General features: G+C 36.6%; 1 protein-coding gene across 50 annotated transcripts in view; it reads right to left on the bottom strand.

The window, feature by feature from the left end:
• The window catches only part of KIAA0825, a 372,314-nt gene that overhangs the window by 334,164 nt on the left and 15,515 nt on the right, over positions 1-22,635 (bottom strand). For 30 of the 50 annotated variants that reach the window (XR_011425675.1, XR_011425673.1, XR_011425671.1 and 27 more), the window contains exons 2-3: positions 17,952-18,095; positions 14,299-14,361 (exon numbers count right to left, since the gene is read on the bottom strand). The exons of 5 other annotated variants lie outside the window; for them this stretch is intronic. Coding sequence is in view for 5 of the 45 variants with exons in the window: in XM_023617980.2 (XP_023473748.1) it covers positions 14,299-14,303 (5 nt within the window). In the remaining 40 variants the exon portion in view is untranslated. The remainder of the gene's footprint in view (positions 1-14,298; positions 14,362-17,951; positions 18,096-22,635) is intronic. 15 more of the 50 variants (XR_011425683.1, XR_011425670.1, XR_011425684.1 and 12 more) reach the window with 1 other exon arrangement.

Below are 22,635 nucleotides of genomic sequence, written 5' to 3'. Positions count from 1 at the left end.
GAACATTTCCTGTCTAAGCTAGGCCTGAATTCCTCCTACAGTTATCAGAATCTTGCAATTGCTCCTGTTCTAGCTACCCAACTCCATACCAGATAACTTCCTTGGATGTCCCACAGAAGCCTCAAACTCAATATGCCCCCAAACAATTTTAATATCTCCCCTCTGAAATTTCTTCCTTTTCTTGAGGTCCCTATGATAGTTAATAGCACCTCTATCAACCTAGGCACTCATGTTAGAAATGTGGGAGTCATCTCTCATATTCCAACATTCTGTCGCCAATCCCACAGCCAAATGATTAGTCTTCCCTCTCATCTTTCATATCCATCCATCTCCTCATGTTGCTCCTGTGTAGTTTCAAACTCCACCATCTGGATTAGTGCCACAGTTTCCTAAAGAGTCTCCCGATTTTTGCATCATCTCCTTGTAACTCATTCTCTATCCTACCACCAGAATGACTTTGTAAAAGAGAGAGGAGAATCAGTGTTTATCTTACAGCAAAATTTTAACTCTAAGTGACTGAAAAGTCATACGCAAGAGAAAAAGAGAAAAATAAGGGGAAGGAGTTGTAGAGGAAAATGGGGTGTTCATTTTAGAAACAACAAATTTGAAATACAAGAATTATAGTCATGTATAAACACAAAGCAATCATTAGGAAAAAGGGAAGTGGAATTTGAAAAGGAGGGGATGAAACATGTATACATAAAAGAACTATACAATTTATCATCCAAGCCAGAACATTTATTTAGAGTAAAAAGTGTACTGAAAAGAATTAAAACTATATAACTTTCAAATGTATATTTACTAACCAATTAAGTGGTTCTATTTTATTTGTGGATCTATATAATAATCATATTCAAAATTGTTTTCAAAAATAAAATTCTTTCAAAAAATTCTTATATCTGTGCTCATTAGTGTAAAAAATATAAAACTTGAACATTAAAAATATATACAGATGATTCATTATACATATTCATATATTTTCACCAATTTCTTAGTTGTACCTGTCTCTCACAGATATCTTTCTGAAGAAAGTATTTTTTTAAATGCGATTGAATTATTTTTATATTTTTCCTAGTTACATTTTATGGTTAGTAAATTTCAAATGTTGATGCTTTCCACTAACTCTTCTATATACTCAGGTGCTAAGCTACCTGGTAAATTTATTAAGTTCAGAGCAAATTTTGCTAGTGGTAAATATCGTCTATTTTAATTTTTAATAATGAAATACATAAATATTTTAGGTAAATATTTCCAAAGGTACTACTATTTTGGCATCCATTCAAAGGGATTTCTTTTTCTTTTGGAGGAAGATTAGCCCTGAGCTAACAGCTATCGCCAATCCTCTTCTTTTTGCTGAGGAAGACTGGCCCTGAAGCTAACATCCATGACATCCATGACCATCTTCCTCTTCTTTATATGTGGGGTGCCTGCCAGAGCATAGCTTGAGGAGCAGTGCATAGGTCTGTGCCTGGAATCTGAACTGGCAAACCACGGGCTGCCAAAGCAGAGTGCAGGAACTTAACTGCTACACCACGGGGCCAGCCCCGCAAAGTGCTTTTTTTGATCAAAATTTTAAAGAGATAAAACTCAACAAATAAATATTTATGATTATTTTTAATGTTTTGCTTAATTAAGATACTGCAAATTTGCAGGCTTTCCCAGTTTAACTTCATTCTGGAACAGATTATAAATTTATTTAATTAAAAAATGAACTCCATCAAGATACTTTCCCCATAAGTCTAGGTATTTCAAAAAACAATTATGAAATTTCACAATTAAATCTTGTCCATCATTTGCACTCTCACTATTTAATTTGTTTGGTTTCTTCTTTGATTTCATGGGGATATAGGTCAAGGTCTTCCTATTTGCAAGTTTTGTTTTCAATAATTGCAGTTCTCTAAAAAGTTCACATAAACTGAAATTTTTTGCCTTCCATTTGTTGAACACTTTGATTAAAGATTTCTAATAGATTTTGAAGAAACTGCAACCAAAATTTAGAGGGTATCTTTACAAAAGTATTTAATACTATGGTAGGACACTGAAGTTGATTTACAAACTAATTCTTCAGTCTCAAAATTTCTAAAATCCAGAAAGTATACACTGCCATACTTATTTTTGTTTTATTCAATGTTAGTCTAATCACAGACATTTATAGAGTGGTTATTTTCTGTATGTATAAACATATTTGTACTTTTTCACAACTACATCTTCTATTTATTTATTTATTATTGAGTTCATAATAGTTTACGTCAATGTGAGATTTCAGTTGTACATTGTTTCTTGACTGTCACCACATAAGTGCTCCCCTTCACCCCACGTGCCCACCCCCGACTCCCCTTCCCTTGGTACCAACTGAACTGTTTTCTTTATCCATGTATTTGTTTATATTCCACAAATGAGTGAAATCATCTGGTGGTTGTCTTTCTTAGACTGGCTTATTTCGCTTAGCATAATTCCCCCTAGGTCCTTCCATGTTATTGCAAATGGGATGAATTTGTCTTTTTTTCTGGCTGAGTAGTATTCCATCATGTGTGTGTGTGTGTGTGTGTGTGTGTGTGTGTGTGTATACACACAATATCTTCTCTATCTAATCATCAGTCGATGGGTACTTGGATTGCTTCCATGTCTTGGCTATTGGGAACAGTGCTGCAATGAACATAGGGGTGCATATGTTACTTTGGATTGTTGACTTCAAATTATTTGGGTAGATACCCAGTAGTGGGATAGCTGGGTCATATGATAGTTCTATTTTTAGTTTTTTGAGTAATCTCCATATTGTTTTCCATACTGGTTGCACCAGTTTGCATTCCCACCAGCAGTGTATGAGGCTTCCCTTCTCTCCACACCTTCTCAAATATTTATTTTTAGTCTTAGTGATTACAGCCATTTTTACAGGCATAAGGTGTATGGTATGGTATGTTATCACTTTCCTTTGTGTCCAGATATTTTTTGATTTCTCCTTTAACTTCTTCTCAAATATTTATTTTTTGTCTTAGTGATTACAGCCATTTTTACAGGCATAAGGTGGTATCTTAGTGTAGTTTTGATTTGCATTTCCCTGATGATTAGTGATGCTGAACATCTTTTCATGTGTTTATTGGTCATCTGTATATCTTCTTTTGAAAAATGTTCATTTCCTCTGCCCATTTTTTGATTAGGTTGTTTGTTTTTTTATTGTTCAGTTGTGTGAGTTCCTTATATATTATGCAGATTAACCCCTTGTCAGATATATGATTTGCAAATATTTTCTCCCAATTGTTGGATTGTCTCTTTGTTTTGATTCTAGTTTCTTTTGCCTTGCAGAAGCTCTTTACTCTGATGAATTCCCACTCGTTTATTTTTTCTTTTGTTTCCATTGTCTGAGAGGACACGGTATTTGAAAAGATCTTTTTTAGTTTGATGTCAAAGAGTGTACTACCGATATTATCTTCCAGGGGTTTTATAGTTTCAGGACATATCTGAAGTCTTTGATCCATTTTGAGTTTATTTTTGCGTATGGCGTGAGATAGTGGTCTACCTTCATGCTTTTGCATGTGGCTGTCCAGTTTTCCCAACACCGTTTATTGAAGAGACTATCTTTTCTCCATTGTATGTTCTTGGCACCTTTGTCGAAGATTAGCTGTCGGTAGATGTGTGGCTTTATTTCTGGGCTTTCAGTTCTGTTCCATTGATCTGTGTGGCTGTTTTTGTACCAGTACCATGACGTTTTGATCACCATGACTTTGTAGGACATTTTGAAGTCAGGGATGTGATACCTCCAGCTTTGTTCTTTTTCTCAGGATTGCCTTACAATTTGGGGCTTTTGGTTGCCCCATATGAATTTTGGGAATCTTTGCTCTATTTCTGTGAAGAATGTCATTGGGATTCTGGTTGGGATTGTATTGAATCTGTAGATTGCTTTGGGTAGTTTGGACCTTTTAACTATGTTTATTCTTCCAATCCAGGAGCAAGGAATTTCTTTCCATCTCTTTATCTCATTATCAACTTCTTTCAGTAATGTCTTATAGTTTTCATTGTATAAGTCCTTCACTTCCTTGGTTAAATTTATTCCTAGGTACTTTATTCTTTTAGTTGCGATTGCAAATGGAATTGTATTCTTGAGTTCTCTTTCTGTAAGTTCGTTATTGGAGTACATAAAAGGAAGCGATTTTTGTAACTTGATTCTGTACCCTGCAACTTTACTGTAGTTGTTAATTATTTCTATTAATTTTCTGATGCATTTTGGGGGGTTTTCTATGTATAAGATCATGTTGTCTGCAAACAGTGAGAGTTTTACTTCTTCCTTCCCTATTTGGATTCCTTGTATTCCTTTCTCTTGCCTAATTGCTCTGGCCAAAACCTCCAGTACTATGTTGAATAAGAGTGGTGATAGCGAGCATCCTTGTCTTGTTCCTGTTTTCAGGGGGATGGTACTCAGTTTTTGCCCATTGAGTATGATGTTAGCTGTGGGTTTGTCATATATGGCCTTTATTATGATCGGGTAATTTCCTTCTATCCCCATTTTGTTAAGAGTTTTTATCATAAATGGCTGTGGGATCTTGTCAAATGCTTTCTCTGCATCTATTGAGATGATCATGTGGTTTTTGTTCCTCCATTTGTTGACGTGGTATATCACGTTGATTGATTTGCAGATGTTGAACCATCCCTGTGTCCCCGGTATGAATCCTACTTGATCATGATGTATGAACCTTTTGATGTATTGCTGAATTCGGGTTGCCAAAATTTTGTTAAAGATTTTTGCAACTATGTTCATCAGCGATATTGGCCTGTAGTTCTCCTTTTGTGTGCTGTCCTTCTCAGGCTTTGGTATCAGAGTGATGTTGGTCTCACAGAATGTGTTAGGACGTATTCTGTCTTCCCTAATTTTTTGGAATAGCTTGAGAAGGATAGGTATTAAATCCTCTCTGAAAGTTTGGTAAAATTCCCCAGGAAAGCCATCTGGTCCTGGGGTTTTATTCTTTGGGATGCTTTTGATTACAATTTCAATCTCTTTCCTTGAGACTGGTCTATTTACATTGTCTGTTTCTTCTTGACTCAGCTTTGGGAGGTTGTAAGAGTCTAAGAATTTATCCACGTCCTCTAGGTTATCCATTTTGTTGGCATATAGTTTTTCACAGTATCTTCTTATAATCTATTGTATTTCTGTGGAGTCTTGTTATTTCTCCTCTTTCCTTTCTGATTTTGTTTATCTGAGCTTTCTCTCTTTTTTTCTTTGTAAGTCTGGCTAGGGGTTTGTCAACTTTATCTATCTTCTCAAAGAATGAGCTCTTTGTTTCGTTGATCCTTTCTACTGCCTTGTTTCAATAGCATTTATTTCTGCTCTGACTTTTATTATTTCTATCCTTTTGCTGACTTTGAGCTTTGTTTGTTCTTTTTCTAATTCAGTTAGATGTAATTTGAGATTGCTTATTTGGGATTTTTCTTGTTTGTTAAGGTGTGCCTGTACTGTGATGAATTTCCCTCTTAATATGGCTTTTGCTGCATCCCATATGAGTTGGTATGGTATGTTATCACTTTCCTTTGTGTCCAGATATTTTTTGATTTCTCCTTTAACTTCTTCAATGATCCATTGCTTGTTCAATAGCATGTCGTTTTGTCTGCACATCTTTGTCCCTTTCTCAGCTTTTTTCTTGTAATTAATTTTTAGCTTTATAGCATTATGATTGGAAAAGATGCTTGTTATTATTTCAATTTTTTTAAATTTATTGAGGCTTGCCTTGTTTCCCAACATACGGTCTATCCTTGAGAATGTTCCGTGTGCACTTGAGAAGAATGTGTATACTGCTGTTGTTGGATGGAGTGTTCTATATATGTCTAAGTCCAACTATTTTAGCTTTTCATTTAATTTCACTGTTTCCTTGTTGATTTTCTGTCTGGATGATCTGTCCAATGATGTGAGTGGGGTGTTTAGGCCCCCTACTATTATTGTGTTACTTTTAATATCTTCTTTTAGGCTTGTTAATAGTTCCTTTATGAACTTTGGTGCTCCTGTGTTGGGTGCATAGATATTTGTAAGCATTATTTCTTCTTGATGGAGTGTCCCTTTGATCATTATATACTCCCTTCTTTGTCTCTCTTTACCTGTCTTATCTTGAAGTCTATTTTGTCTGATATAAATATTGTGACACTTGCTTTCTTTTTTTTTTATTGAGTTATTGATAGGTTACAATCTTGTGAAATTTCAATTGTACATTAATGTTTGTCAGTCATGTTGTAGGTGCACCACTTCACCCTTTGTGCCCACCCCCCACCCCACCTTTTCCCTGGTATCCACTAAACTGTTCTTAGTCCATAATTTTAAATTCCTCATATGAGTGGAGTCATACACAGATTATCTTTCTCTTGCTGGCTTATCTCACTTAACATAATTCTCTCAAGGTCCATCCATGTTATTGCAAATGGAATGATTTTGTTCTGTTTTGCAGCTGAGTAGTATTCCATTGTATATATGTACCACATCTTCTTTATCCATTCGTCTGTTGCCGGACACTTAGGTTGCTTCCACGTCTTGGCTATTGTAAACAGTGCTGCAATAAACATTGGGGTGCATAGGACTTTTGGGATTGCTGACTTCAAGTTCTTTGGATAAATACCCAGTAGTGGGATGGCTGGATGGTATGGTAGTTCTACTTTTAGTTTTTTGAGCAATCTCCATACTGTTTTCCATAGTGGCTGCACCAGTTTGCATTCCCACCAACAGCGTATGAGGGTTCCTTTTTCTCTGCAACCTCTCCAACATTTGTTGCTATTAGTTTTAGATATTTTTGTCATTCTAACAGGTTGTAAGGTAGTATCTTAGTGTAGTTTTGATTTGCATTTCCCTGATGATCAGCGATGATGAGCATCTTTTCATGTGCCTATTGGCCATCAGTATATCTTCTTTGGAGAAATGTCTGTTCATGTCTCCAGACCATTTTTTGATTGGGTTGTTTGATGTTTTGTTGTTGAGTTGCGAGAGTCCTTTATATATTATGGATATTAAGCCTTTGTCAGATATATGACTTGCAAATATTTTTTCCCAGTTAGACACTTGCTTTCTTTTGTTTGCCATTAGCTTGGAGTATCGTCTTCCACCCCTTCCCTCTGAGCCTGTGTTTGTCATTGGAGCTGAGAGCTGTTTCCTGGTGGTAGCAAATTGTTGGGTCTTGTTCTTTAATCCATCTTGCCACACTGTATCTTTTTACTGGAGAATTCAATCCATTTACATTTAGGGTGATTATTGATGTATGAGGGCTTAATGCTGTCATTACAGCACTCGTTTTCCAGTTTTCCTGTATTTCCTTTGTTTCTCGTCCTGTGTGTTTTGGTCTACCCATTGAATTATGTAGTTTTTTTTAATGATGTGTTTTTTTGTTTTTTCCTTATTTATTTTGTGTCTCTGTTCTGCTTTTTTGTTTAGTGGTTACCCTGAGGTTTGTATTCAGAATCTTGTGCATAATATAGCCCATTTTCTGAGGGCCTCTTATTTCCTTAGTCTAAACTGATTCAGTCCCTTTCCTCCTCCCCTCCCAAGTTGTTTTTCTCATATCTTATTCCAATTTGTGTTACGAGTTTGTGGTTAAAGTGACAAGATTGTCTTTGTTTTTGGTGTTTTCCTTTCCTTTAGCCTAATGCTATAGTTGAATATTTACTATCCTATTCTGATTCTGTCTACCTATTTATCTCCTTACTCTGTGTTTTTTGACCCTTTCTCCCTTTTTTTCTTTTTTCAGCTGAGGGCCTTCTTGAGGATTCCTGTGTGTGTGTGTGTGTGGGGGGGGGGGGGGTCTTGTGGATACAAAGTCCCTTAGCTTTTCTTTGTCTGGGAAAGCTTTAATTTCTCCCTCATATCTGAAGGATATTTTTGCTGGATAGAGTATTCTTGGCTGAAGATTCTTGTTTTTTAAGGTTTTGAATACGTCGTTCCATTCTCTCCTAGCTTGTAAGGTTTCTGCAGAGAAATCTGCTGAAAGCCTGATATGGGTAGCTTTGTAGGTTATTTTCTTCTGCCTTGCTGCCCTGAGTATTCTTTCTTTGTCATTCATTTTTGCCAGTTTTACTACTACATGCCTTGCAGTAGGTCTTTTTACATTCACAAATCTAGGAGATCTGGAAGTTTCTTCTACCCATATTTCCCTCTCTTTCCCTAGATTTGGGAAGTTCTCTGCTATTATTTCTTTGAACATGCTTTCTGCTCCATTCTCCTCTTCACCTTTTGGCATACCTATTGAGTTGGATATTTCTCGGAGACTTTCTTCATTTCTTTTTAGTCTTAGTTCTCTCTCCTCCTCTGTCTGGAGCATTTCATCTTGTCTATCTTTGATTATGCTGATTTGCTCCTCTATCATGTCCACACGAGCATTCAGGGAATCCATACTTTGTTTTATCTCTTCCATTGTGTCTTTTATCTCTAATATTTCTGATGGATTCTTCTTTATAACTTCAATCTCTTCTGTGAAGTAGCTCCTGAACTTGTTGAATTGTTTCTCTATATTCTCTTTTAACTTGTTGAGTTTTTTGATGATAGCTATTTTGAATTCATTGTCATTTAGCTTATATATTTCTGTGTCCTCAGGACTGAGTTCTGGGTGCTTATTGTTTGCTCTCTGGTCTGGAGATTTGATGTTGTGTCTGATGTTGGAAGGTCAGCTCTTTCTCATTCTGATATTATTTGGTTGCAGGTACAGCCTATTGGCACTGGGTGGGGGTTGAGAGCCATGTATTCTGAGCCCTCCGCCTTCAGCTGAGATCCCAGGTGCAGTCCAAGGCGGGTGGGGGGAGGGGCACTTTCTCCTGCGTGCACTGTGGGATTTCTCAATCAGCTCTCGCTATCTGCTTTCCTGGGGTCTTGGCTTGATGAGGTACCCCATACGGAAGCTTTCGCCCTGTTAGAGGGCTTCCCTCTAGGCTGCAAGGACCTGTGTGAGTCTTGGGTGATCCGGAGAATGAGTGACCCCACTCCCACTCCTTCCCTCACAGATCCTGCCACAGCAGTGCTCGCAGTCTTTAGGGGAGGGAGCGATTCTCTCTTATCCTGTTCCAGCTCCACCAAGCGGGGCTCCAGCCTCTCTGCCCTCTGTCATGTGGCTGCATGTCTCTCCTAGGTTTTTGTGTTGTTAAGATGTCTTCTTTGGAATATGGCTCTCCCTTTTTGTTGAATGTTGGAGGGGAGAGAGTCCTGGGCAAGTTCACTCTGCCATGATATTGATATCACTCCTACATCTTCTATTTAGACAGGTAGATTTTGCAGAATTTTTGGATGTGATTATGAATTAGCATGTGCATCAAAACATATTCCAAGTCTTGTTCTCTTCACAGGTTCTAAATTTATTTAAAAATTTTTATGATGGTATGTTCCACCAGAACATATTTTTAATATCACCAAGACCAAATAGTTTTATCTTTTATGTTGCATTTTGTAATTAAATTTACAGTAGTATTCACGATAATGTCAAGTGTTTCACCTTTGACAGAATGAACTTCTACATGTTTTACTTTGATTCCATAAATTAGAGGAGAAACTTGAATCATTATTGGAATTAACTGATTTTTTTGTTAGAAATATCCAACTATACTGTTGTAAAACTGGCACCTTATAATTGTTGGTAAAGTTCTTTTAATGGAGACAATACATTAATAACTATTGTTTCACCTTTCATACATGCACAAGAAGACTTGAAACTGAAAATGAGGAAAAAAATTTAGAACAGTGACTTGTCTAAAGGAAAAGTCATATTTCACAGTGGTACACAAATGCACCTTCTGCAGTTAAGTATTAAAATGTAGTATTTTCAGGCACAGTCTTAAAATAACTGTATGCAACAGATGTTGATACTTCTTTAGAAAATTCGTATCTTCTTGTTATCATTTAGTCAATGATGTCATCACATCTCCCATAGTATGAGTTACACATTAATTCTTTTCAGCAAGTCAAAGGAAATTCAGAACTAATTGTTAAATGTGCACTCCTGCTTTTTTTAAATTGCTGTCACCAAAAAGGTTATTATAAAAAAGAAATGTGTTACCCAACAATAAAATAAATAAGTAGTTGTAGGTTTACACCATATGATACATGATAAAAGCCTTGAGCAAAGAGTTCAGACTGTATTCACTCTATGGCAAGAATAAATAAAGGATGGGAAACATTATGCAATCCACAGGCCAGGGCATGTGCCCAACACAATTGGCTGACACAGCAAGTGTCCGGCAAGGGTGGCAGCATCAAATACTTCTGCCACCATCACCCAAGATCTGAAGAAGTTAGCTATACCTAACTGCTCATGCCAGAGTGCATTCACTTTAACAGCAAGCACCCTTCATGCTGTCCTGAGAAAAGATGTGTTGGTTCACATTACTTCTGTAAAAGATCTGAAAAGAGAAGTGGTTATCGCCAATTTAACCATACGTTAAAGTGAGAATTCTGTTCACTGCACTGGCATCTCACATGAGATCATGTCAGAAGGCAGAAGTACAAAATGTAGGTCTACCTAAACCTATCCTGGTTTCTTTACATGCAACTATTAAACAATACTTCATTCGAAAATGAAAAATCTGAGACAAAAGCTAAACCAGATGAAATACTGAGATAAAAGGCATAAAATGGAACTATCTTGGGCAAAGCAAGTATACAATGTGATGTCAGTATATGTAATTTAAGTAACACTATCACATATACAAAATGGAACTTATGTACCTATAAAAAAAATGAGACTCTAGCTCTGTATGGCATGACATGGAAAGATTTCCAGAATGCTGTATTATTTCATTTGAAAAAGTTAAGTTATAGAACTACATATACAGCGTGACACAGTATAATACTTTCAAAAAAACAAACAAACCATCCCAAAGAATCAGGAAGGATAGTCAACAAACTATTAACAGTGCTAATCTGTAGGTGGTGGAACTAAAAAGGGACAGAGGAAAAGAGAATTTTTACTCTTTATAATTTTCTATTTTTTTTGAAGTTATTATAATGAGTATGTCTTACTTTTGACACATGAGAAGCAAAAAGAAATAAACAAAAAAATACAAAAAATATGAGAAAACATTAGCTAATTTAGTATCAACTGAGTGGTACAAGTAACAAATGATCTAGAAGTCCCACAATGGGAAGTTCCCTACGGGAAGACGGAGATAGCGAAGCCAGGCTACTAAGAAAAAGGAAGATAAAGGCATTTCTAAAAGTGGGAACTCAGCGATCTTCCAAAATCTATAGCCTCGCAGGACTCACACTTGGAGGCATTTAATCTCTCATTATATATAGGTTCAAGTGCTCTCCAATTCTGGGAATGACCCAATAATTACTGAAGGGAGAATATAAGAAGCCTCAGCCAGACAGCAACTTAAGAAGTAAATAATGAGTTTGTCTCTTGCTTATTTCCCTCCTCCTCCACAACCTAAGCTCTTACTAACTTCTTATTGCCAAAGCGTAATTAGGTCCTCAACTTGAGGTTTCTTTGTATGTACTGGGATACCACTTCTAAATCCCAGCCACAGCCACCTGCTCCAGATTCATGAAGCACCACTAACAGGGGACTCTGGTAATTAAAATGATGAGACCATCCCTGGAGCAAAAATGGGACAGTTCTGGGGAACCAGAGCAGAAAATTCATGGATAAAAATAGTAAGATAAATTGAAGAGGTATGCTATGGCTGGACAGGTATGCTAAGATCTTTTTTCCTCCGGGAAGAAAATATTTGGACTTTATCCTGTACAAAACAGGAAGTCTTGGAATGTTTTACTAAGGCAGTACACGACTAGTGTTTTACAAATATTGATCAAATGGGGTGTTAAGATGGTTTGGTGTGGTGAAGCAGGAAGCAGAAAGATCAATTAGAAGGATAGTGAATTAATCCAGATGAGGCTGATGATAAAAAGGAAGATGATGTGGCCATGAGAAAAGGAAAGGCAGCTTTTGAAATGAATTTCCAGGGTATGAACAGCTAGCTTGGGGCTGCGGAGTGAGGTAGACAATTACAGCTGAGAGAAAAGTAGGCAGATGTTACACGTCCCAGGCATCAACAAGCTTCGACTTTAGACCCAAGACTTCAGAGAAACCAAACAGGACAATGTGAAAATTATAAAGTCATGTTAAGAGAATGAAAACTTGTGGATATGTCATTAGAAACTAGCAAAGGGTAAAAGCCACGGTGTGGGTCTTCTTGGGCAATAAAAATCAGTGCAAGAAAAGCCCAATTATGACAGTAATGGCAGTCATACAGTACGATAAAGAGGTGGGTATCACACAGAACAGGGCATGCTTGTTGTCAAAGGTTATTTGGTCTTGCTGAAGGCAGTCATAGATACCATGCGGTGCATTGTCCATGCTAGCCTTCACGAAGCTGGCTAAGGAGTGGGTAACTCCTATAGTTGCCTACAAGATTTTCTGCTGGTTAGGGCTCAAGGATAGGCCAGGGTAGTGAGTTGAGGTTGTAGCGAAGTTTATGTAGTAAGCGCTAAATTATTACAAAGGAAATTCTGAAATTTTAAACTGGATGACAGAATGGTAGTTTAAAAATAGATTTTAAAAATTTAGAGGGAAAATGTGATAAGAAAGCATGGTAAATTCAGTTTTACACATGATGATTTTGAGTTGATTATACAAATGGAAATGTTCAGAACAGAGATGGAGGAGATATCTGAGGGGAATACATAAGAAAGCATAGTGCTCTTAATGTCACACTCAAGTTCTGGAGACTAAGCCTCACAGTATCTTTCAAATTTTTTCGGGACGGCCCAGTGGCACAGCAGTTAAGTGCGCACGTTCTGCTTCAGTGGCCCGGGGTTCACCAGTTCGGATCCCGGGTGCAGAAAGACATGGCACTGTTTGGCAAGCCATGCTGTGGCAGGCATCCCACATATAAAGTAGAGGAAGATGGGCACGGATGTTAGCTCAGGGCCAGTCTTCCTCAGCAAAAAGAGGATAGGCAGCAGATGTTAGCTCAGAACTGACCTGCCTCAAAAAAAAAAAAAAAATGATTTGGAGTATGATCCACAGGTCAAAAAAATGCATTTCAATCTATGTGTATGTGTACACACACATGTCTTAAACAAAAGCTTCATGAAATATTACTTACCCCTAATACTTGCTTTGATATTTTCTATTCTACTCTATCCTATTCCTTTTCCTTTCTTCTTCTTTTCTTTCTTAATGCTGGCCATAGCCTGTAAATTGATTTCAGCACCTGTATTTTGGCTTAGAGGTTTTTGATTAAAGAGATATTTGTGATAATTTTGTAGAACCATCTGCAAAGATACGACTGATAAATCCAGAAGAGATGTTCTTTGAGAAAGGGTGAAAAAAAGAAAAGCAAAAAATTATGGATTGGCATGGAGACCACAGACAGTATATAGGAGAAAGGCCAAAGAGGACAAAGAAAATGGGATCAGAGGATGGGAAAAAACGGTATCAAAGAGGACAAGGAATGGGTAGTCAACAAAAGCTTTTTATCAACGTATGTCTTTGCCTCTACTGCAGTATTTCTCAAAGTGTAGTCCAAAACCAATTTAAGCAGAATTACCCCAGCCATCTGTTAAAAATTCAAATACCTGGGCTTCATCCCAGGCCTAGTGAACTGAACTCTCTGGATGTGGGTCCTGGAACTGACAATTTTTACGTTTCCCAGGGCATTCTTTTCACCAAGTATTTTTATCCCAGTGCCTTTCACAAATCAGCTTTCAAATTGGTACTTTCCAGGAACATGCAATCTCACTTCCAACATTGGATGTATTCTTGAAAAGTTGTTAAGTGAGTACTTGCACATGAGTACTTGTACACCAAACCGTTATTCCCCTTAAAACTACCATGATTAATTTCAGAATTATGTTCACCCAGAAGGAAATAAGCTTCCGGAGCATTCTGCCTTTAAACAAACATTCTTCATCCATCTAATTTTTCCATACATTACTTATGCAAGTGGTTGGTCAAATGGGCTTACAATTCTCATTATCTTTATTCGATTTAAAAGTACATATATTCAAAAATTCAATAGACTGTTAACACATTTCATTTTGATTTTGAACTGATTTCACTGAACTTAACTGGTTAGGTACCACAATCAAGTGGCATTTAGCATAATTCAGGCAGGAATTGCCACAGGGAGATGGTTTTCAAAAAACACAAAAACTGAAGTTTGTGATTCAGACTCTAACAGCAAAGATATCCCTTTATGGAGTAAGCTCTGCTAACAAAAATATTTGTCAATTTACTACCAATTGATAACCAAGAAATATAAGATGTGAATCGATTCCATTCTAAGATGAGAATCATATCTAACAACAAGAACAAAAACTACAATAGCTAACATTTATTCACTTACCTCATATCAGGCCTGGTTCTAAATCCTTTACATGGATTAACTCATTGCATCTTCACAACAATTCTGTGAAAGTAAGTACCATTTTAGACCTCATTTCCTGGATGATGTAGCTGAGGTGCAGAGAGCTGTTTAACTTTCCTGAGGTCCCACAGCTAGAAATAGGAGCTGAGATTCACACCGGGTAGCCTGTCTCCAGAGTCTGTACTCAAAGGCAGTGTGCTACACTGTGACTGTAAGAAAGTCTCAGATGCGGAAATAGTTAGCTGCCACCATAGAGAGAAAGTCTTTCTGTTTATACTCTGGGATATTTTTTTTCCTTCTTTTCTATATACAACTGATTTCAAGACAACCTGGGTCTACCTTGGATCCCTGCTCATGTTTAGTTACTAGATCTCATTATAATGCACTTTATACATGACAGGAATACCCAAAAATAGCATAAAATAGCATAAAGATGGGAATTCAGTATCACATTATACGTAAAAATAGAAATCTACTTTTTAAAAATACTTAATTCAGTATATAAGGGCAGATAGCATAGTGGTTTAGAGCTGTGCTTCTCAAATTTTACTGTACCAATAAACCTAAGAATCTCATGAAAAAATGCAGATTTTCAGGAGGTCTGGGGTGGGGCCTGAGATTCTGTATTTCTAACAATTCCCAGGTCATAGTGATACTGCTGGCCTGAGGACCACATTTTGAGAAGCAGGGGCTTAGAGTGTGAGCTCTGGAATTACACTGCTTATGTTTGAATCCCAGCTCTGCTCCTTACTAGTTCTGTAACCTTCTCCTGTGTGCCTCTATCCCATCTGTAAAATAGTGAGATCATTCAAGGGTTGCTATGAGGATTATATGAGATCATCCATGGAAAGTACTTAGAACAATCACTGGCATATAAAAAGCACTCAACAAATATTATCACTTAATATACAGAAACTATTAAAAGCATACAGTGTATCCCATTAGAAAGCCATTTATAGAATTGACTGATGTAGCAGGAACACTAAATAAAATTTCCTCCTTCTTTTCCAGGCAGTCACTAGAACATCACTGTATAGTGAAGGGTATTAAATATATAAGTTAGATCCACTAGCCAGCTTTATTAAATACATAAATCTAAAACTGCTCTAAATGAATTTGCATGAAGTTGGCTTAGCCTATAATATTTAAAGAGAATATTTTGTTTCTCCGCCAGAAAACGTTTTTATATTGCAGGTATAGACTGAATTCCAATTCATTTATTTGAATAGCTTCCTCTGAATTTAGAAACAGCCATTTTTGTTTAAAAAATTTCATTTTTATCAGATAGAAATCAGAATTAGTATTAGTATGAACAATAATACTGATTTAAAAAAGTTGTTCAAAGGCACTAATATAGTTTAAATGAGGTTGGAAGATTTAGCCAAAACCTTCACAGACAACTGTACACATTTTCAAACCACTACACAATGCAGCATAATTAGCTCTTGCTACTGAGGACTAGGGCTTAGAAAAAAACATTATTTGTCAGAACTGTGATGCTTAATAATGATGTGATATGGGAGGGTGCAGAGGGCAGGAAAGGTCAAGTTAGGCCCAGAAATGAAGATAAAATTTCATGGCATGGTCCCAAATGAAAACTATCAGAAATTTCTCAAATTCAACACCGCTTAAAAAATAAAGAGATAGAAGGAATGGAATGGAGTACAACAGAAAAGAAAGATTAATATTCGCCCAGTCATTGATAAAAACCAGGAAGGGTAAAACCTACGAGTTCAGTTAAGGAGCAGATGAGAGCTATAAAGTGTTTTGGGTTGGTCAATATCTTTATGAGTCAGCAAGAAAAGATCAATAAATAATTTGCTTCTCTTTTCATCTTTTATTTCTCTAACACAGGTGATGAAAATGACAACTATGAGACAGATTCTAACATATTTATTTTTCTAAATTAAAACTAGATCCAGCATAGGCAGTGCAGACCTGCCGTGTAAGATCATGACGGATAATAATCAATGAAAGAGGAGGAATTTGGGGGAGTAGATTATTCGCTCCCTCCTCTCTTCTATTTCTCTCTTTCCCTGCAGAATGCTCCTGGCTGCTGCTTTAACGTCCAGTGTGGTACTAGAAGTTTTTTTTAACACACAACACAACATATCAGATTTTACTTTACATGTTACTTTCTATATCAAGTATTACTTTAAAAAACAAGATTTTACCCTAAAACAAACCTGCATAAAAGTGCTTAAACGAGTGCCATATGGAAGTTTTTAAGGCAGGGTTTACCCATTCTCAACTATATCGAATAAGGATTCCTCAAATAAAATAATTATCAGGTTTAACTTGTACTTTTGGTGAAAAAAATATCAATTGTGGGAATTGTGATTCTTAATATCTATAGAGGTGATAATCAACAAGATCAAATACTTAGGATTAGAAATACAAGAAGAATAGAGTGTGAACAGGATTATATCAACATCATATCTTGCTATTTGGGTTCATACCGGTCAGAATCAAATTCCTGAAAAACAAATTTACTGAACTGTCTCAGCTAACTTCTTCCACTTACAAGGCAGGTATTAGCTGTCTCTCAACAGCAGAGAAGCAAGGAATTCCCCTTCAGTGTGACCTATTTATGCCTCTTAGATTTATCATATGCATTTTTTAATGACCCCAAACCAAAGGAAATGTAGAAACCTATTTGAAAAGCTGACATTAAGGTTGTGACACCAACCAAAACAATAAGAGAATTTAAAGTTAAACTGACACAGAATCCCCAAATCAGTCTGCTACACTCCTAATTTAAAAACCAGTTACTATGTGAAATAGTGATGGCATGTCAGCCTCTGCTTTGAAACTCCTGAATTTTGTCATTTGGTGTTTGTGTCACAACCTCAATATTATTTAAATATACTTTTTTAATATCTATTATTTAAAAAATATCTTTGAATTGAAGATACTCCTAAAGCTTTGAAGAAGCCAACCTCAAAGCACTGTATTCCTAGCGTGCCACTTTTATTAGAAGTAGTGCATAAAACATTTGCTGTTGACAAATCTAATTCATTAAAAGGTGAGATGGATGCATTTTAAAATAACTGGCTGCCATCATTATCTGCAGCGCCTTTTATAAATTATTCTTCTTTTCCCTTTTGACTGAACTTGTCACAGTTTCCTTTCAGAGTCTGAATGTTATGCCTTATAGTCAATGCTTTCAACATGTTTAGACAAGTCATAAGTTAAACAAGAGGTGGTACTTTATTTTCTAGAATTGAGAAAGGGTAGCAGAAATACTTATGGATTATTTCATTCAGTTCATTGATTTTTAACTACAGACAAGTAAAGTTAGTGGTGGTTGCATCCCACACAAAGGATTTAAAAATAAAACCATACTATTTTGGTAGAAGGGAGAATTTCAAAGAAAGGAACATAAAGAGAGATGCTGGCAGCCCTGCTGCACTGTTGTGCAGAAGACTTAGTTTAAAATTGAATTGTGTTTCCCCTGACATTGGAGATAGGTACATCATAAGGCTGACAGCTGGCTGGCACACTAACTTCCGAAAGGAAAGTGCTAACTGTATTTCTCTTAGAGGCCCAAGGAATACAATTATAGAAGTCTTCAAGGAAACTGAGTAGGCAGAGTACAAATTATTCAAAATATGAAGAGAAACATTTCTTACCTAATTTTGTTTCAGAAGACTCTAAGAATTAGCTGGTCTTCTAATCCTAAGTAGGTAGAAAATTGTTTCCTTCTGAGTTGTCAGTAAAGCTGCCCTTTTTTTAGTATCTTCAGCAGAGTTATTTCCGAAATACACAAAATGCACCTATAAAATAATTAGATCAAATTTTATCACTGCCACAATGGAGGCAGCATAGTCACAACCTTAGATGTCTACACTGGTAGTGACAGTACTACCATTAAGTTATGACATACAGGCTTTCACCAAGAGATGCTGGAAATACATAAATACATGCTGAAGTTGGGTCCCTAAGAAAAGCTTATTAACAAGATGATCCATAAATTACAGGCACAGGAATAGCAGAGGCACCTGGGAAAATGCATATTCAAAACATTCTTCTTATTTTCATTGATTTTTCAAATGTCCCTAAAGAAATGTAGATCATAGAGAGTAAGGTTTCAAGACAATTCCTTTTTTCCTGTTTGGTTACCCGTTGTCCCAGAATATTTTATTAAACCATCTTTTCCCACTCTTCCAGGTTATCTTGTTAAAATAGATTCTGATTCAGTTGATCTGGGGCTGGGGCCTGAGAGTCTGTATTTCTAACAAGCTCCCAGGTAATGGACTACACTTTCACTAGCAAGCTTCCACTAGTCTATTGTCTTTCCCTGCACCAAAGTACACTGTTGTTATTCTTGGCTGTTGGCCCTGCTCTTTCCATATCATTTTAGAATCGTCTGTCAAGTATTCTCCCCTCCTCACCAAAACAAACAGGAATTTGATTGAAATTGCATTGATCAAATTGGGCATCTGTAAAATGTAGAGTTTTCCAAGCCACATGAATTGTATATCATTCCCCTTATTGAGGTCTTATTGTCACACAATAATGCTTTACTATTTTCCCCACGGGAGTTCTGCACATCTTGTTAGATGTATTCCTAGGCACTTCATATTTTGAATGTTAGTGTAAATAATATCTCTCTGCAAAAACTTTTTCATTTTTTGTTTATATATGTACATATTTGTATAATTTTTGTATATTGATTTTTTATCTAGGATATTTGCTAAAGTCTTATTATTTTTTTCTGTAGCTTTGTATCATGTACAAACAATGAGCTTTACTTCTTAATTCCAAAAATCTATATTCTCAAACTTTCTTTATCTTGTCTTACTAAAAGAAAAGGAAAAAAAGTTAAACAATAAATGTATCATTTAATAGAAAAGACTATTTTGTTATCCATAATCAGCCAAACTGACCTATTGATTAGGCCTACGTTGACTAAAAAGCTGATATGAAGAAGGATACAAATGTTTCTTTTGATATTTATTGATTATCTTCATACTTCTTGCCTTTCTTTGGTGTCTGATATACAAGCAGTTCAATTTTACTAACATCCATTACCCCAAGTTGACTTCCAGTAAGAAACAGACAAAAATTCTCATGGATAACTTGGCTACTCTGGGAACTGAATCTGAACAAAAGGGGAAACAGAGGAATTACAATAGGGGAAATGGTTCAGTTCCATCTAAGAACTAAGACGGAGATGCCAGCGCTAGGAAGCCATTACAGAGATACAACACATCACCTATACTCCATAGCTGAAATCACAAGATTTCTTGGAAAACCCATAAATAACTGAAATTGCTTTCTTGATGACAATGTCAGCCTGCTCTGGGGCGAACTGCCCTTCTTGATAGCTTTCAGCCAATCTGTTTGACCAAAAGAAAAAAACTGAGACTTAACTGTTTCAGAAACTGTCAACGTTATTAACATTGGTTACCTGAAGAAAGGTAAATGTGCATGATGGTGGGATGGAGGAATGGGTACAGGAAGAGAAGGTGGCAGTAACTAAAATAATAATAACCATTATAACAATGATAAAAACACAACAAACTGTCTCTTTAAAAATGTGTTCATAATCCATTACAAATCATATTTACGAAGAAATATAGCAATGTAGAAAATGCTTAAATGGAGAGGTGAAAACAAGACCCAAAAGAGCATATACATATTACATTGCAACCATTTAAAAATACGTGCACTAAATTTTTGGTTAGGAAGATCAATCAGTGTATATTTTCCCCCTCTCCCTCCAGAGATCTCGTTAAAAAGATAATAAAGATGTGTGCTGAAGATAGGGAGAGGATGCAAACCTGTCAATGCAAATAATCAATAATCAATCTAAACATAAAAATTGTGGTGAGTTTATTATGAGCCAATTGGAGGACTAGCCCAGGAGAACTTTTCCAAAAAGGAATGAAGCTCTCCAAAGAAGTGGGGTATACAGAGTCATTATATACCACCTTGGAACAAAGAGCATATATCACATGTGACAGGAATATCTCTTTTACTACTGCCAAGAGATGCTCAGCTAGCATAGCAGATCAGTGGTCACAAGGTGAGCACAACAAGTTGGTGGTCAGCAGGTTAGTGGTCACGAGATGAGTTAAAGCAGGTCAGTAATTAATCCTTAGTTTCTGGGAAGAAATGCTTATCCTTAAAGAAATGCTGGGAAAGGCAACATTGCTATCTTTAAGAGCATCATTCTTGGCTTTGGAACACTGTAAACGTTTAAAGCAGATGGGCAATGCATGCTCAACAGGCCATGTCAGGCCCTTCCGGAAAAACAAGATCAGGCCAAATTAGTTTTAAGCCAAATGGCTTCTTCATATACTCCAATAAATCCTGTGGCTTTTCATTTATTCATCGAACTCATAACAATGAAGAGACTGAGAAAGCATGGCTACAAATCTGTACAAGGTAAGACAGATGAAAGAGCATTCATGGAAGAAACAGAGTGGGAGAAGCCAAACTCTAGAATGCGTGCAAAGAATGCTGCAGTTAAAGAAATGACCTGATATCTCTGGCAGAACTGTGGAGTAAGAAGTGAAGCTAAAATATGCAATCAACTGAAGGTCTGTCCAAGAAACACTAAATCTCCCTCCCCTACCTTTTTATGCAAGCAACTGCTTTGTGTTTCTCTTGTCTGTAGTTAAATATCTGACTGCGAGTAAGAAAAAAAAAATACGAAATGGGAGAAGCATTGTGTTTAAAGAAATTAACTGTCTAGAGAACTAAGAAAGGTAGCATGAGTATGGGTGCCCCAAAGAAAAGTTGGCCTCATTCTGGTCTTTAGCTGACTTCCTGCATACTCATGGTTCCCCAGCTATTTACTCTAAAGCAAACTGTACCAGTCAATCAGTGCTATCCAAATACGGTTTGCAGGCAGCTTTTTGATTTTCTCTTTTCCAACACGAATGCACAGCCAAGACCCACTGGGCATATGAAGAACATCATCTTTTTCACATTTGAGACCAGTGTAAAACAACAATTTACCCCAAAGAAAACAGAGATAAATCAATTAATAGAACATGTAAATTTTCCATCATTCTAAGTGAGTAAAGAAATAAATGTATACGTAATACACGACCAGAAGCAAAATTTCTAGCTATGGCTGAATGCAATCAGCAAATATTCTTAAAAAAGAAACAATACAGCTAGACAAAACTGACAAATACAACCACACCAGTGCTCTAGAAATTGACCAAAGGAATATAACAATTTGAGAAGCATTTATATTTGAAAAACTGCTAATCTTTAGGTAAGAACACTAGGACCCTGTGGCATTCTGACTTGGAGCTACTCTTATCACCATCAACCACAACTCAGTCAGTACAGAGGTTCTCCTAGGGTGGAGAAGAGCATTAGGACTGGAAACATCTCTGCTGTGGTCAAAGGGGGCTCACTTGAGCCTGAGCGGTAGGTGATGCCCATGCCTGGCAGTGTTTCAGTGGAAGAGATGATCTTAGAAGTGGGCAAGCAAGGAGAGGCAACGGCTCTATAAGTCCAGGGTCATAGTCATAACTGGGGCAAATGTATTCTTGGTTAAGACTGAAAGTATATGCAATGGAGACCAGAGAGTAACAAAGCCAGCCACACATTCCTGAAGCTGAATGATCGCGTATAGAGAGGAAGTATGAAAGAGCCCAGCAGAAAGCAAAAGCAGGGCGCACTTGAAAATAGTGTAAAAAATTCCTCATCAAACACATTCCTCTATTAATACAGAGATCCATGAACAGACGACAACTTATTGACTTGAAGTGTTTAAGCACAACCACTGTCCAATCATCGGCTTATCATTTAAGCTACACAATGGGGCAAGTTGAAAGAAGTCAAATGTAAAACTCACAACAAAAATCTTAAAAAAAAACAAAAAACAGATACATCAGTGGCTACACCATCACAGGGGAGACAGATGTTACTCATTTAGCTTAGGCAAATTACTAAAAAAAGAAACAAGCAAATAAACAAAGCAACCACCACCACCTTCAGGGAGAAAAAAATCAGAATCCAGAGTTGCTATAATATATGATCTAAAATATCCAGTTTTCAACAAGAAATTACGAGACATGCAAGGACATAGGAAAAAGCAGTCAATAGAAACTGTCTGAGTGCCCCTAGATGTTGGATTTAAACAAAGACTTCAAAGCAACTGATATAAATACATTTAAAGAACCAAAGGTGACCATATTTAAAGAATAAAAGGAAAGTAGGACAACAATGAATAAAAAATAGAAATTCTCAATAAGGAGACAGAAGTTTTTTGAAAGAACCAAATGGAAATTTGGGAGTTGAAAAGTACAATAAATGAAAATTCACTAGAGGGACTTGACAACAGATTTA

This window comes from Equus caballus, chromosome 14, assembly GCF_041296265.1.
Source record: "Equus caballus isolate H_3958 breed thoroughbred chromosome 14, TB-T2T, whole genome shotgun sequence".
Taxonomy (NCBI): domain Eukaryota; kingdom Metazoa; phylum Chordata; class Mammalia; order Perissodactyla; family Equidae; genus Equus; species Equus caballus.
This window is presented reverse-complemented; position numbering and strand designations above follow the sequence as displayed.